This window comes from Larus michahellis, chromosome 1 (assembly GCF_964199755.1).
Source record: "Larus michahellis chromosome 1, bLarMic1.1, whole genome shotgun sequence".
NCBI classification, from domain to species: Eukaryota; Metazoa; Chordata; class Aves; order Charadriiformes; family Laridae; genus Larus; species Larus michahellis.
The window spans coordinates 184,482,932-184,500,175 of NC_133896.1; the positions used below are offsets into that span (position 1 = coordinate 184,482,932).

The window sequence follows — 17,244 nt, forward strand, 5'->3', positions numbered from 1 at the left end:
TGTTTCGGTCAGATGAGGACATCAATTCAGTAGTACAGATTGGCTGGGCTTCAGCGTATGACCCACAATTCCTCCATAAGAAGCTATATGGCCTGCTCTTAATAAAAGAGTGGCCTCCGTTAGCATCAAGGAAACAATACATAGTTATCGTTATTTCTAACCACGAATGAAAAGAGAAAACAAATAATCTAGCGGCAGGCTATTTTCATTGGCCTACCAGAAAATAACAGCATCTCGCCTACACCTAAGGTAAACAGTGTTAAACGCCTTCTTAACATCTGCATCAAGATAATCACGTTATTGCAAAACAGAAAAGTCAAACAAATAATGCTGACATGGCTGACACATTCAAAAGATCTTAAATTTGAGATTCTTTCTATAAACACTGCGCATTCTACCATAACAGAGGCTGCATTTCAGAATGCTAAGTACTTTGCAGATGGCATACTTTAATTGGCAAAATTAAGTTACTATATCCTCATTTGAACAGTTGTTTTTCCACCTGTCTTGTCCTTGTTCAAGTATGCACAACTGCAGTTTGCAACACACTAACGATACAGCTTTCATCCTTAACAACTATTTAATCACAGAGTCCTAGCTTCTTCCATATTTTCCAAGTATAGAGTACAGCTTCTCACATTAAGTTAGGAGGAACTCGTGAAGCGACATCGGTATCTTCACCTCTCTATCAGCTTTCCTCCGAGACTCCCAACTCTCGTCCGGCTTCTTGCAAAGTGCTGTGAGAAGGCTAGAGTGCCAGAGATAGCTGAAGCCAGGCTCCTCACAGGGTATAGTGACTCAAAGAAGTGCTGGGGTAAGTGGTTTTCAAATATGACTATTCTATATCAGAATTGTTCAGATCTTCAGTATTTTGGAAAAAAAAAAAAGCCAGATTCCACAGCCACAAAGAGCAAACATTCCTGGTGGGCAAGTATGGCGTGTTTTCACATTTCACGACTCTTGCAACTGTTTGTTTCTTTCTAACAATGTAGTTGGCATCATCATCTTGTTTTAAATTGTCACATTTTCAGTGGTTTATGTACAGCTGTAAGCATTTATTGTTTATTTCTTCTTTTGAAAACGAGAGTTCAAAGTTAAAGCAACTAAGCAAAATGGAGCAGCACAGGCTCAATTCTGTCATTTCTGCAGCTGAAGTACACTGGAACTTCACTATAGCTCCTAATCCAGATTAATGTCAGCATGACATATCTGAACCTTGCCATGTACAATGCTAAATCCCAACTTTTGATATACATTCTAATCCAACCAACTGCAGTAAAAAACACATTCAGTACCTGGCCATCAATATCTGTTACTGGGAGCATTTGATCATAATACACCCAAAGAGACTGATATGGCAAGAGCAGTGAAACGCCAGAGTAGATCATCTGTTTTATCCCATCAAATAAACTGGGATGAAATCTGTTTTAATTAGCAGGGGGAAAAACTATCAAATTTTTACATAAAAAAAAATTTTCAATTTTGAAAAAAGCTACTTCACTCATTGAAATAGCACACGGAACACTGACTTTGTATATGCTATTCTAGTCCCACAGTACAAAAAACAGTTTAATTTGTGACATGTCAAAATGATAGAGTATCCGTTATTTTTTCTGCTTTTTACTTTTATTATTATTGTAAACAAACCAAGTTCCTTTGCTAAAAAGCTACAGAAGAATAATAAACAGCACAAAATAGACGGTTAATTGCGACTTAAATCCATGCACAGTCTTGTAAGATTGCATCTATTTTAGCAGAGGTATAGCCACTTACCTAACGACTAAGAAAATATACTTGGGGTTAAGACTATTTTGACTACAAAACAAATACAAGAAGTTATTTATGCTCTTCAACCTCTGAAGTTTAGAAATATGAGGTATAAAATCAAAGCAAAGCATTCAAGATCCCATGACACACTAAACTGCCTGAAAATTACATTAATATCTTCTGCACAACACTTACCTATGTAACCATTTTAAGATAGAAATAGACCAGTCAAGTTGCATGAAATATTACAAGGGAGTATAATATGATTTCCAACATTTTCCTTAGAAGCCGCTGCAGAATTTTTTGTACACCATCTATAGTGATCTGTTGCTACTATACGCCTAATCATTTGCCTTCCCACAGTTCGTATTTATTTGAACACACGTAAGATTTATTTTTAACATATACTAGATTCTGGTTTCATTCATAACACCATAATTTCCAGAATATAATTATGTCCATCAACAGTCCAACATGTCTGACATTTTATGGTCTCTCAATCTTATGGAAAATTTAAGTATTGATGTAACTTTTGTCTTTACTTTTTAATTATTTGGTACCGTTCTCAAAATCACAAAACAAAATGGTAATTAAAGCCAGAACAGACCAACATATGCAATTTATATGAAATGAATAGTGGGGGGAAAAAAGCAATTATGAGTCTTTACCATTGCTTTGAAGGATACCACTAATACACAAAGCTTTTCATATGCATATCATGCTATGAGAAGGTCAGTGCATACGTGTTTGGAGTATCTTCTGTAGCTTAGCTGCTCTCCTGCACTAGGTTGCTCTAGACGATTCCAGAAAGAGGGGAGAAAAAAAAAAAAAAAAAAACAAACCAAACAAAAAACACCTGAATAGTTGTATAGAAAGTATAAAGCTGAACTGAGTTAGCCAAAGTTGTACCATTAGCCATTCTGGAGACTTATATAATTCTCAAGAAAGTTGTAAGATTTTACTGTTGTTAGATCAAGTCACACAATGAATCATAGAATCATAGAATTGTTAGGGTTGGAAGGGACCTTAAAGATCATCTAGTTCCAACCCCCTGCCACAGGCAGGGACACCTCCCACTAGATCAGGTTGCTCAGAGCCCCATCCAGCCTGGCCTTAAAAACTTCCAGGGATGGGGCTTCCACCACCAATCTGGGTAACCTGTTCCAGCGTCTCACCACCCTCATGGTGAAGGACTTCTTCCTAACATCCAGTCTGAATCGACCCATCTCTAGTTTTAATACATTCCCTCTAGTCCTACCATTACCCGACATCCTAAAAAGTCCCTCCCCAGCTTTCTTGTAGGCCCCCTTAAGATACTAGTAGGCCACTATAAGGTCTCCTCGGTGCCTTCTTTTCTCCAGACTGAACAACCCCAACTCTCTCAGTCTGTCCTCATAGGAAAAGCTGGTCCATTCCTCTGATCATCCTCGTGGCCCTTCTCTGGACACGTTCCAGCACGTCCGTATGTTTCTTGTAGTAGGGGCTCCAGAACTGGACACAGTACTCCAGGTGGGGTCTCATGAGAGTGGAGTAAAGGGGGAGAATCACCTCCCTTGACCTGCTGGCCGCGCTTCTCCTGATGCAGCCCAGAATACGATTGGCTTTCTGGGCTGCTAGTGCACACTGACGGCTCACGTTGAGCCTCTCGTCCTTCAAGAAAGCATCAACAGACAATCATTCCAAACGATATGTTCCTTTGCACAAAAGCACTGGAGATTTTTCTGTACGAAGTCCCCTCCAACCATAATGGTATAAAGGGACTGTTTACCCTACACTGCCAGATTCTTTCAGCTACCTGTCTAACATTAGACCAACCTTCATTAGCTAGTTTGGCTGTTTGGGCGTTCTCTTGCAAATGTCTTTTCGGATTTACCTCAAGCTAAATCTTTATCTCCCACTAAGCTTTCACTCATTCTGTATCTAATGCCAAGTGCATCTCTTGGATAAGACTTGTCCTTCCTGCAATATCAACCTTTCACCACCCAATGGAAATATGCGTTGTTAATACTGCTTTGGAAAGCCATATTCCCAACAAGTTTCATCTGCATAAGGCTCAAGTCACTACAAAGAAAATTCCAGCAGTGTTTCTTGGAAGGGTGACCTTGACAAGTGATCCTCAAAACACTTTGTACAGTTGTTGCCAAAGACTTAACAAGAAAGCACCTGTTAGTGACAAAAGAAAAAGCTATATTTATATACATATAAAAAATACGTATGAGTATCTATCAGGAAATGTTATTCCAAGGCAGAATTTTCAATGAAAATACGACAACTTCAAATAATTTTTGTTCCAAAACTCTGAAAACATAGAAGACAAAACCACAACACTTCCACTCTGCTCCAAAATGATTTTTTATCTCAACAATATAAAAGGGGGGAAAAAAGTAAAATAAAATTTTATTCAATGATACTATTACCAACTTAGAACATAACTTTTAGAATAATTTAAATCAGAAATTATAACTTTTTTTTTTTTATTTCTTTTGGTAAAAATGTTATATGAACTCCATGGCAAGGAAAACATCTCATTAGAATTGCACTCCTAACATTCAAGACAGAAATTCTCACAAGCTACATCTGTAACCATGACCATGGACCTACTGGTTCACAGGTCAAGAGGCACAGACTGGCTTGTGTCCAGCTTGCAAAGGGCAAAGTTTCTTTGTGACAGGTTTGTCTTAGAGACAGCTAAGTCAAGAGCACTCCAAAACAGAGTCAGAAATCAAGCTAGTAAATAAATAGTGTAGATGATCAGGATCCAGTGCTCGTTATCAACCTTTTTTGTTTAACTACACCGACGTAGCCATACAAAGTTCAGGACTTTGCTTTTGCTGTTGCTTTTGACAAATTAGATGTTAACTTTTACATCAGTTTTGAAGACTTACCTAGACATGATAGCATTTTCCGAACATAAAAGCTAAATAAATTAAAGTTGTACTTATGTATGTAAACTTTACTACATTATGACTGGCAAATTATTGTATTTGTGGCTTTGATAGATTATGCGGATCAAGAAAATATTTTATATACATACCTAGTTTATCATCGTGTTGTTTCCAAATATAGGAATCAATCAGCATGAAAAGATGAATCCTTGCGTTTCAGAACAGGCTGATGCAAATAGTTTTTATCTACTCAATCACTGGTTCTTCAGATCCTAAACAGGTAGAGCTTTCAAAAGAAGTTATTTCAGTTGAAATCAAAACAGAAAAGAATCATAAAACACACAAAGGCAACATGTCTTTTCAAGGAGACTCTCCAGCTGCTTACCCTGGCTTTCCAATTCCTCAGCACCAGTGAAAAGACCGGGACGTCTCAAATACATTTTGTTTGCCTACAGACAGCTGCATGTACATGTGGTAATTTCAGAATGCCACAACCACTACAGAAGAATGCTGCATTGTATTTCTACAGTCTTCAAATTTTCATAAGTAGGCTTTGGTTTTTTTACAGCTCGCTAAATCAGACTGCAGTTTTCTGAATTTTATGATTCTGTTCACAGCAAGAATGAAAGCTCAAAAGAACATAAAAGTTATTTTAATTTCAGAAATTGCTTTGGTACACTGATTGTAGGGCTCTCATTTGATGCACAGTCTATTTGTAAAGAAAAATCAAAACTGCTTTTTAAAACGATGCTATGGCTGCATAGCTTTATGAAGCTGAATAGCTATCAGTGGTCTTAGCAGTAATTCTGGAAGTAAAGCATCCAACATCCAATGTATTAGATCTACAATTTATTTATTTGCTGGTACAATTTAGCAGAACTGACCAGAATGATTCATAGTATTTGGAAAGTGATTTCTAACTTAAATCTAATAAACTTCATAAAATTTGCCGTTTGTCAGTTGATAGTGAAAAACACTGTACAGCTCATGTTGTAAGCTTCCAAATTTCTTTAGAATTATTAGTGAGTTGCATTATAATTCTCAAGAAACTGCTTAGGATCCATTAAGGCAGCAAAACATTTAGTTCCTTACTATTCTGCAAATATTTATGTGCTTGCTAAGATTTCACTGCATTTGGACAGTAATCCACATTACGTACTGCAAATACATTCAATTACATCATCAATATAAAACTTCTTTTCATCCAAATAAACCAGGTTCCGTCCAAACAGAATTTTCTAGGAGCACTCAGAGAGAAATTCAGTAGAGTTAATCGTACAACTTATACCATCAATTCATATCTCAGGTAAAATTCTGTCTTTACAGAACTACCTTAAAACATATGTGGTATTTCAATCTGAATTAAATGATCAGAATAAAGCTTAGAAGGGACTCGCATGGTACACAGAACTTGAGTGCTTCTCAGCTAAAGAAACAGTCGTTATACTCACTTAAGATTCAAACATATAGCTTAGAATGAAAAGTAGTTTGACATAAGATTCTTTCAAGCATCAATGATAATTGAAAAAATTCTAATAATATGAAGCAATAAAAGCAGAGTTTAAAGCTACAAGAAAGTTAGAACTTACTATTTAACAGGTTGCACATGTGTGCATGTATACACGTATTTACGTTTAAAATACTCATATGCATCTTTCAGTATTTTTTGTTTAAACTACTTTCCTGTACCTTCTAGAAATGTTTCTATTTCTGTAATATAAATATTCCTACAAAGAAAATATTTACCTAAAATTATTTAGAAAATTCCTATTGAAAATGACAATTTTTTTGTTCTCCCCTTCAACCTCTTAATCACAGATCATGAAAAACATAATAGGCAAATTTGTAATTTGGCCTTCAGCAACTTTGGAAAATAAACACAGAAAACACAAGTCAAAACCTATTCAGAATTTCACTGTACAATAATTAGCTGAACATTTTTAACAGGTTTTAGTAATGCTAGCCTAAAATCTAAATTAAAGGTCCAATCCTGGCTGCTTTTGAGAAGATATAAATTTTACTAGAAACAATATTCAAACCAAAATCAATTCAAAATGAATAAAAATCATGATACATTAGTATTATGTTACCTAACAATGGAGGCTCAGTAAAAAGAATACAAGGCAAAGAATAGAATAGTGCACTGTGGTTTTATTAATGGCAGCAATGACAATTTGCCTCTTTCATGTGTAAAAAGTATTCAGCTTCATGTAACTAAGAACTTTAAAAAAGTCTCTTGTGGTGTCAGGTCCAAATTCCTTCTGCTCACATGAGCTTTCTTTGTTCCATCCTGTTGCTTGGAAAAAGCCAGAATTTCCTCTAGAAGTCTTCTGCAAGTTGGAGCTGCCGGTGAATTTCCCCCCACCCCGAGAAGGTTGCTAAAAGGAAAAAAATAAATACAATAGATAAGCAAAAAAACTCTCTGCTCTTTATTCAACATATGCTTTACTGTTATTTTCTTCCTCCAAAAGAGTGGATATCTGCTTTTCAGTACTTACAGAGATACAAGTCTTTAAAAGAATAAATCAGAAGGTGACAACGCAATAAATATGATTGGTGAAATACAAGAAAAGAACACTTTCTGGCAATGACTTCTCACAAAAATGCAGTTTCTCCATTGGTAAGGACTTCAATACAGATTTCATATCAAGTTTGACAAGGTGTAGATTAATTCTGTCACGGAGCAAAGGAAGACCCAAGAAACAGATAATGACCAAGCACTCATAGGTTCACACTCTTAGGTTTTCAAGCTCCTCCAAAAGTTATGATCATTCAAAACACTAATTTCTCACTACTTGTTCCCCTTCTTTTTCATACTATCATGACATTCTGTCCAGGAAGTGTAAGTTCAGGATGTGTTTTTATTATTGTTAAGATTCCAATTCTTATATCTTGATTCTCTAGGAGTCGTCTTCAAAAAGGGGAAAGAGGACCCAGGAAACTAAAGGCCAGTCAGCCTCACCTCCATCCCTGGAAAGGTGATGGAACAGCTCATTCTGGATGTCATCTCTAAGCATGAAGAAGAAAAGAAGGTCATCGGGAGTGGTCAACATGGATTTACCAAGGGGAAATCATGCTTGACCAAACTTGTAGCCTTCTGTGATGGCATAATAGTCTGGGTAGATGAGGGGAGAGCAGTGGACATTGTCTACCTCGACTTCAGCAAGGCTTTTGACACTGCCTCCCATAACATCCTCATAGGTAAGATTAGGAAGTCTGGGTTAGATGAGTGGACAGTGAGGTGGATTGAAAACTGGCTGAGTGGCAGAGCTCAGAGTGTTGTGATCAGTGGCACAGAGTCCAGTTGGAGGCCTGTAGCTAGTGGTGTTCCCCAGGGGTCAGTACTGGGTCCAGTCTTGTTCAACATACTCATCATTGACCTGGATGAGGGGATAGAGTGTACCCTCAGCACATTTGCTAATGACACAAAACTGGGAGGAATGGCTGACACACCAAAAGGCTGTGCTGCCATTCAGCGAGACCTGGACAGTCTGGAGAGTCGGGGGAGGAATAACCCCATGCACCAATACAGGTCAGGGGTTGACCTGCTGGAAATGTGCCCTTGGGGCCAAGAATCCTAATGGTCTCCTGAGGTGCATTAAAAAGCGTGTGGCCAGCAGGTTGAGGGAGGCTATCCTCCCCCTCTACTCTGCTCTGGTGAGGCCACATCTGGAATACTGTGTCCAGTTCTGGGCTCCCAGTTTAAGAAAGACAAGGAACTACTGGAGAGAGTCCAGTGGAGGGATCAAGGGAATGGAGCACCTCTCTTATGAGGAAAGGCTGATAGATCTGTGTCTCTTTAGCCTGGAGAAGACTGAGAGGGGATCTTGCCAATGCTTATAATTATCTAAAGGGTGGGTGTGAAGTGGATGTGGCCAGACTCTTTTCAGTGGTGCTCAGGGACAGGACAAGGGGCAATGGGAACAAACTGGAACACAGGAAATTCTGTCTTATCATAAAGAAAAACTTCTTTACTTTGAGGGTGCCAGAGCTCTGGAACAGGCTGCCCAGAGAGGTCGTGGAGTCTCTGTCTCTGGAGATATTCAAAACCTGCCTGGACACCATTGTGTGCAACCTGCTCCAGGTGAACGTGCTTTGGCAGGGGCATTGGACTGGATGATCTCAGAAGGCCCTTTCCAACCCCTGCCATTCTGTGATTCTGTGTTAATATCTTGTTTTCCAGACCTGTTAAAGTTAGTATTTGACTCTTACCATAAACAACCTAGAACCGGGGTTCAAGGGCTCTCACTGCAGTGCTCTGATAAAATTCTGAGTGTTCTCTTCCTCACACTACTGGATATTAATAAATGATCATTTCTAGGTCAACTGCAACCACAGTGAGATAATGATTACCCCATACTTCTGTTACTTCACCTTAACATGACTACTCTATTGCTCTATCTTCATAATAAACACCAAGTCAAGATTTCCTGAAAGCCTGCAGCAATTGTACTTAATACCTGAAGCGCAGAACACTGTGGGAAGAAGCTCTTCAGAAGGAAGACATAGAATGGTTTGGGTTGAAAAGGACCTCTTAAAGGTCATCTAGTCCAGCCCCCCCTGCAATTATCAGGGACATCTTCAACTACATCAGGTTGCTCAGAGCCCTGTCCAACCTGACCTTAAATGTTTCCAGGGATGGGGCATCTACCACCTCTCTGGGCAACCTGTTCCAGTGTTTTACCACCCTCATTGTAAAAAATTTCTTCCTTATATCTAGTCTGAATCTACCCTCTTTCTAGTTTAAAACCATTAGCCCTTGTCTTGTCACTACAGGCCCTACTGAAAAGTCTGTCCCCATCTTTCTTATAAGCCCCCTTTAAGTACTGAAAGGCTGCAATAAGGTCTCTCCGGAGCCTTCTCTTCCCCACGCTAGACAATCCCATGGATGCAAATTCCACTTTTAAAAAATAACTCAGGCTTTTAAAAACTTAACCCTTCTCACACTTAAGACACCATTATGCTGTAGACATAGACTATGAGCTGGTATTTGTCAACACTAATTCCAGATTTGTAAGGGCAACTTCAACACCTAAATGAGTATACTGAAAACTAATTCCAGGATGCAGTATAGTTTCATTTCTGTATTATTGTACCAGTGCTAATAAGTCCTCCCTGTTAAGTGATGTAACGTTGTATCCGTAGGTCTAAGAGCTTCTGGGTCTGAGGTGATATGTCTACTATATGGACCTAATGTTTCATCTTTGATACGTGCCTGTCATTCTCAATACAAATAACAGCCAGCAAAGTTTACTTTCAGAATTGCAGAAGCTGCCTTTGAAAACAAGGCACTTTGGCATTTTAAATTTTAGGTACTACAGTATTAAAATTCTAAACAAATTACCAATTTATAACACAAAATAATCATCAACAAGGGCTCTCCATTTCTTTTCAGGAAAAAAAATACTTAAGTTACTTCATGTAATACAAAGGTACTCCCTCTCAGGGAGTAAAGGTGTCATTAATGAATGATCTGGTGAAGAAGTAAAGCATCCTTCAGTGGAAGGTTGTGGTAAAACTATGCCTCACTGGATCCCTTAAAACTTCCCCTGATAAATCATGTCTTCACCTAACAGGTTATCAAAAACTTGAAATAAGAACAATAAGCCATGCTCTCAAAAAGCTCTAAGGAATAAAAAGGAGGAAAAAACACATAGAAATCCACTTCTAAGAACTGACATTCAATATTCCTGAACTTTCACATGTCAAGATGTTAAAGTTACACTGTTGTACAAGTCTGTGTATGCTGAAAGTGATTTAGAAAAGGGTTGTGTTTGATTTTCTGCCTACATTTAAAAATCAGAGAAAAAATAACTACATCCACCACTTATTTTTTGAAAAGCTTAGTAGATTTGCATTACTGGTTTCTCTCTAATTCCATTTTCTTCAACCAGTACCTCATTAGGTCACGTGTAATGAATTTCAAAACACAACCTAAGATATATGGTAGCATGAGAAGTACTATGGGGAGCTATAAGCCATACCTGATAAATACATCCATTGTAGCACCACAATAAACATCTCCTCACATCGCTTTACTTATGAAACAAGGCAAATGAGGGCAGCTACACTGGACTCGACATGAGCTTCAGAAAGCAAATCTAGCAGATGAAAGCTAGTCTGTACCACACAGAAAATGCTTCTGGATACAGCTCTGCAATGTTTTTATCCACAAAAAGACTGGCAATAGAGTGTTCTTAAACTGAGGAAGAATTTCCACTTTTGAACATTATTTAGAGATGACTGCAAATGCCACACTCTTGAAGAGAAAAGAACAGGATGTTCAGTTTTCCAAATATTCACTACAACACAGCAGAAAGGGAAGAAAATCCATCTTACAAATTTTAGACAAAATAAAGGATTGCTTTGACTGGAACCAATACAGGAGCTAACTGTTCAAGTAGCACCACCCAGCCTCCACATAGAGGGCATCTCTTGCCTCTCTATTTTCTTTTTCTACCTGACTGATTGTAGTGTTTCAAGAATCTAAGACCAATGTATTTAATTTCATATTTTGACAACATCTTTTTGGTGTTAACATCCGATAGCTGTTACATTATTTTATGTTGAAATGTAGTCGAGTTTAATTCTGGAAGTTTTCCAAACACAAACCTAAATCTGATAAGCCAGATAATTAAAATAGCTAGATATAGCAAACAATTTTAATATAAAATACATAAATATTCTAATTGACTACATTTTAGACATTTAGAGACAGTTTACGCTTAAAGTTCAAGACAATTCGGTTACAGCAGCCAAAGAAGATGGCATTGAATGTTTTGATCTACAGGGAATGAATCTTCCTATCACACAGTAAGTTCTATTTTCTTATAATTAATTACTGTTTACAATGATGGCTATTTAAGGTATGTATAACTCTTACAAAATTTGCTATTTGTGTTGTAGAAGATAAAGTGCATAATATTCCAACAGAGTTAGACTTACAAAAGTAGCCAAAATTTACCAGGTTTAAACTGCCACTGATTGTACATTGCACTGGATTAATAAATTCAGTTTTGGATGACAAATTGGCACTACGTAGCTTGAGCTGATGTTGAAGTAAACAGTCCTGGGCCAAAAGAGAATGCAGGAAATACCTCATTTCATCAACTGCAGAAGAGAGTTTTAAATTATTATGAAGAAAAGGAGGATATATCTGGAAATACCGTCAGTAAAAGATGTACTTTTTAAAGCAAAGTAAGCAGTTGCTGAAAAAGTATATTCAGCGTCATGACACATTTTCCAAATTATATCTTGATTTATTTTTTTTTCCTGGATGAGAAGAGTCCATTGCTACTTGTTGACAAATGCTTTTAGGTTTATATTTAACTGACACTATTTGCCACTTGAAACCAACTCCTTTATTTAGAGATATCTGACAGCAAACAATAGTATTTGAAGTATTTGGCAGGCGAAGGGCTGTAACTTTTATTTTTATGGTAGGTAGGTTTTGATACAGAGTCTGCTGTCCATTTAAATTGGGATCCTGTTAGAATCTTCCCAGCAAGGTATATGAAAATCTGCAAGGAACAACCACCTGTGTCTTAGAAAGGTTGTTCCTTGCTTGCCAACAATTAATTCATTATTCTTAAGGTACAGGAGTTACTATCATTCTCTCTGGACATCTGTTTTTAGCCCCTCTCAGCTGACCAAAGCCAAACTCAGTTTTCCAGATTTATACTGTAAAATTAGAGAAATAACAAAAATATTACCTAAAGACACAAAAAAAAGCCTCCCTGGTTTTGACTGCTTTCTACACTGAGCAAATTTCATTCAGCTGATCACACCAACACTCCTCCGTGTCAACTGAGCTGGTTTAAAATTCAGCTCAGTGCATACACCACAATTATTTCAGCATAAATTATCTCATGATATGTTTATTCGCAGTGATTGATACACTTACTTAAAATAGAAAATTGAATGATATGGGCAAAAATAGAATAATGATCACCTTGGCAAGAGTCAGGAAAAAATTTTGCTCATATATATTGCCAGTACTCCCGCAAATGGAAAGCATATGATCAAAAAAGTGAAATCATACGTTATTACATGTCAGAAGTATCAAAAGCTGCAGAGATCAGCAGCACCTGAAGCCAACTGAAGGTGGAGGACTGGAGCAAGGAAAGGAGCTAAAAAGAACTCAGTAAAAATAAACTGGCAAATAGGGAAAAAAAATGAAATCAGATTCAAGACAAAGACACACTGTAGATGTACACCAAATAGCATGCAAACTTACAAAGCTTTCTTTATTCAGGTCTTTCAAGCAATGTTTGAAAATTAAGGATTTAGAAGATCCACGAGTAAGATGAAAGCAGTACAGCACACTTGATTTGTTTAGTAAAAGAATTTTAACTGTTTTATCTGGTTGGCCTTTTTAGATTTCTTAATTTACATATCAAGTATATTTTCCAAGGATGACATATAATCCCTTAGTTTCTGCTAATTAATAAAGGATAGATGGAAGTATATCCTCAAGATTCAGAGTACGGTAAATATTCTTGGGCCTTGTACCTCCCCATTCAATGGTTACCTCACAGATTTTTAGATTTCAGTGTTGCAAGTTCTCCTTCCAATGCTAAGCAAAACAATGACGGAATATTTATTCACATACATGGCTCATAAAAGTAGAATATGGGACCTTGCACAGAGACAGACAGTACTGAGTTCAGCAGGGACTTCAGCCACTTATTTCAGAGAGGAAGCTGGTCCAACGTATGTGAATGAGAGAAATTTGTTGCTGCTGTCAGGTGAAAAAGTATCAAGAAAAGGCTTGCTCAGATGACATGAGTCCTTACATAAAGCAAAGTTAAAAAGCTATTTGCCAAAGTGTTTTTATTGCCTTCCCTCTTCCCACAGGTATATTACATCTCTTCCTACAGCCACAAAATCTGGAGAAACAGAGCTATCCAACTTCTATCTTAAATATATCAATATCCGTAAAAAATTTTAGAAGTAATATGCCAAACATATCTTCCACGCAGGGCATCGCAACAAGTGGTTTCTAAACTAAAAAGACACAACCATAAAACTTACACTTAAATAGTAAGACACTGATTTAATAGCAATAGTTCTCCATAGGTGTAATGGTCACTACTCTGTGCTTGCACCTTATAAACAGATTACCACTATTAAACAAAGTAGGTCATACATGTGCTGCTGTTTAACTTTTTTTTTTCTCTAAATGAGAAACAAGGTTTTGCTAGGAATTTTAAGTTGTCTTAAAATTAAGTTGTAAAATGGTGATTACAATAATTTAATTCTTCAAAATATTCATCACCTGCAACCCAATGATGAGGGTTCTTACACAACCAACTACTGGCAAAGTTGTAGAAAGTTCTCTCATGAACTTCACAAAGACTGGAGAACACTGAAAAATAAAACAATCCAGGATCTACTTTTCTTGAAACCTAACCCCATAAATAAAACGTCAATATTATATATTTACCTTTTATTTATTATTAATCAGTTTCTAGCTCTTGGGGGTTGATAAAATTGTTGAGTAGGTCGTGTGGACCGTCTTGGCTGACCATCACCTCCTCTGCGGAATTCTAGAGTTTGCTCATATGTTTCTTCCTCCTCCTCCTGCAGGTAAACAGCATTGTTTTAAATGGAAGAGTAGGTAAATGCATTATACATGAGTAGGTATACGCATACATACATACACACAACATACGCGTATCAAGGAATTCATGCACACATAGCAACTGCTGCTTCTGTGCTGATGACCACTTAATAAAGTAAGTGAGATAATGCGAGTGGGTTTTTCAAACCTAGGAAAGCTAACAAAACCAAGATGGAAAATCTCAAAACTTAATCCCCAGGGCAGCTGCAAAAGTTATTAAATATCTGCAGGAAAAAAAAGTATATTAAAGCAAAATTATTTTCCAAGAGTCATACAGGCAACAAACTCAAGACGCAAGATAACCTCAATAACCTGCCAGAGAAAGAGAAATATAACTAAACTTCTTCTAAACTTTTGGTAGTTTGGAAATGTGTGTGGAATGAAATAAAAGAATTAGGAAATGGAAATGCAAGAAACAGCACCTGGCAATATGCCTACTTGAAACACAGATCTGAAATAGTAGATAAAAATCCGTGATGCAGTAATAATGAAAAAAGCCTACAAGTACAGTGGACAGCAACTTCGATACGAATTTGCTATTTGCAGCAGTAATAGATATAACTTCTGAATAATGACAGGAGAGGTAATAACATATTTGCAATTGCATTCACTCCTAGGCATCTCAATACCAGAAAGATATTTACCGATTACATGGAATTCTGAATTTCTGTGCCCAAAATAATCAAGAGACTGGAGAATGATTTACAAAGGAAGATTAAAATAGCTAGAAATTTACTTTGGTCAAGAAATACTGAAAGGAAAATCACTCATCTGATGGAATATCTAAAGGTGGTACACATTAAAGACAGAGAAGAATTTTAAGAGCATTAGAGTTGATAATAAAGAGAAATAGAAGAAAAAATTATAGGCTAAAAAAAATCTGAACATAAGTATGATTGTCAAATGGTGTCTCAAGGAATAGTTATAACTTAATTTCTTTAATACCCTAACACTACGCTGTAGCAGACACCAGGCCTAGAGGTAACATGCTGTAAGAAATCCACTTTTGGGAAAAGGTACTGAGTATATAACTCTTAATTCCCTTGCACTCACAACACAGGAACATAGAGGAACACAAAGCAAGAACACTGAATGATTCATTAAAAGTTTGTCAACAATTCCAACACCCAGGAGCTGTCTCAGAGTGCAGCATGCGTATAACAAAGATTAAGCTAGTCACAGCAGTAACATATTTCACTATGAGACAGAAAGGAAAATCTACAGCCTAAGTTTCTTTCTGTTATGAAAAGTCAGATCTTACTCAAGAAATGTCTCTTTCTGAATCAGCCCAAATATCAATAAACATGCATTTTTAAAATAAGTTACAGACAACCACATTCCTCACGGTAAGGTCTCCTATTTACAGGGTACATCTGTGGTTATAGCTATATTTCCAGAACAACAGATTAAGCCCTACCACAGAGAGCCTGAAGTAACTGTAAGAAAAAACAGATTTTCAACACAATTGAATACAGCATGATTGATTTATATCTTCTTGTTTCACTGTAGCCAAAGGCTGAGAAACATGGAATTCTGCCATAAAACTTACTTTTCTCAGTGCACCTCTTTTACTGCTTGCAGCACTATCGATTCCCTCATATAAAGAGTTTCAGAGACACTGATTATCCAAAAGAAAACAAAAAATAGAAAAATGGATGTCTAACCAAAAAAATCCACAGATTGCAATACTGTTAGCCCTAGTACAATCCCTCAACTTAGTATATATACAAACTGATCTCCCATCACTGACAATGCAAGCTGTACATAGCATCAAAACGTTCAAAGGTAAACTAGATGCCTGGAGTGGTCCAAATACATTTAGCTCCTTCAGTATACTCCAAGAAACCTAAGTAGCTGAAAATAGTTCCATATTATTTGCCAAAAGAGTAGAGAAAGATGCAATTGTACGTTCTCTTAAATTTTTTTGCCAAAGCTTCAATCTAACATAAAGGAGCTCACTCTTCAAGAATAAATTGGTGAACTTTCACGTGCTCAGTATTTGGATTTCTCTAAAACTGGAAGACTAAATGGCATATATACACGACTGAAAATCTAGCAACGCATGCTGGTATTTTCAAGAGACTGTAGTGAATTAAACATGAATCTTTTCTTTGTAAACCTTGGTAGTCTTTTCTCAAAATGAACAGAAATTAAATAGCTTAGTGCACTGTGTCTCACCTGTAATAGCCAACCTCTTTCTGAGGATAAGTATATCAGAGTAAATTTCTAGAGCAGTAAGTCTTCATCAGATCTCAAAGTTAATGTTGATCCTTTGAATTCAGTAAAATCAAACTAAAGCTAGAATTTGTCTTACGCATTTCTATTTTCGTGTAGTTGTCTTTACATATAGAATGAAAAGCTTCAGAAGCATGCCTTCCAATTCAGGTGGTTTTATTACAATAGGCAAGAATGAAATGTGAAATCACATTCACTTCTTGAGGCTCTGAATGAAATGAAAGTGAGCAATGCAGCAAATCATAAGAATGAAGGAGCAACAGAACACCTTTCAACTGTTCCCTCGTTATTCTCTATGCACAGTGGCTCCCCACAACGAATTACTGATCGTCTTGAAGTCTACCACCTGCATGTCAGATGACACATTGTCATTTCTGTCTTGGGTCTTAACTATTCACAATTGATTCTAATTAGATCTAACATTCTCCAAAATAACAATTTACCAAGACACATTGTTTTTTGTTTTGCAAGTAATTGCATTTCTTTTCTTCCACCATTGTTTGATCACTGACCCTCAATCCAGCACTGCTGATCTTTCATCCTTTTTCTATTGCCATTTTATTTTATTTCCATCTTAAGGATTATTTTTTTTTCTGGGATCATCTTTATCTCAAGTTACTTTAAAATCTCTCCACCCTATGCTCAGAACTGCCATCCCTCCTTGGTTTTTCTGTTTTTCAACCTAAAAACTTCAGCTGTCTACATTTCTTCCATTATAACTCTGCAGTCAATTAG

General features: G+C 36.9%; 1 protein-coding gene across 4 annotated transcripts in view; it reads right to left on the reverse strand.

Moving 5' to 3' along the window:
- Positions 1-6,785: 6,785 nt before the first annotated feature.
- The window catches only part of TDRD3 (tudor domain containing 3), a 113,554-nt gene continuing 103,095 nt past the window's right edge, over positions 6,786-17,244 (reverse strand). For all 4 annotated transcript variants that reach the window (XM_074564530.1, XM_074564546.1, XM_074564553.1 and 1 more), the window contains 2 exons: positions 14,098-14,234; positions 6,786-7,030 (listed from right to left, as the gene is read on the reverse strand). In XM_074564530.1, coding sequence (XP_074420631.1) covers positions 14,115-14,234 — 120 coding nt within the window. In that variant the 3' untranslated portion in view covers positions 6,786-7,030; positions 14,098-14,114. The remainder of the gene's footprint in view (positions 7,031-14,097; positions 14,235-17,244) is intronic.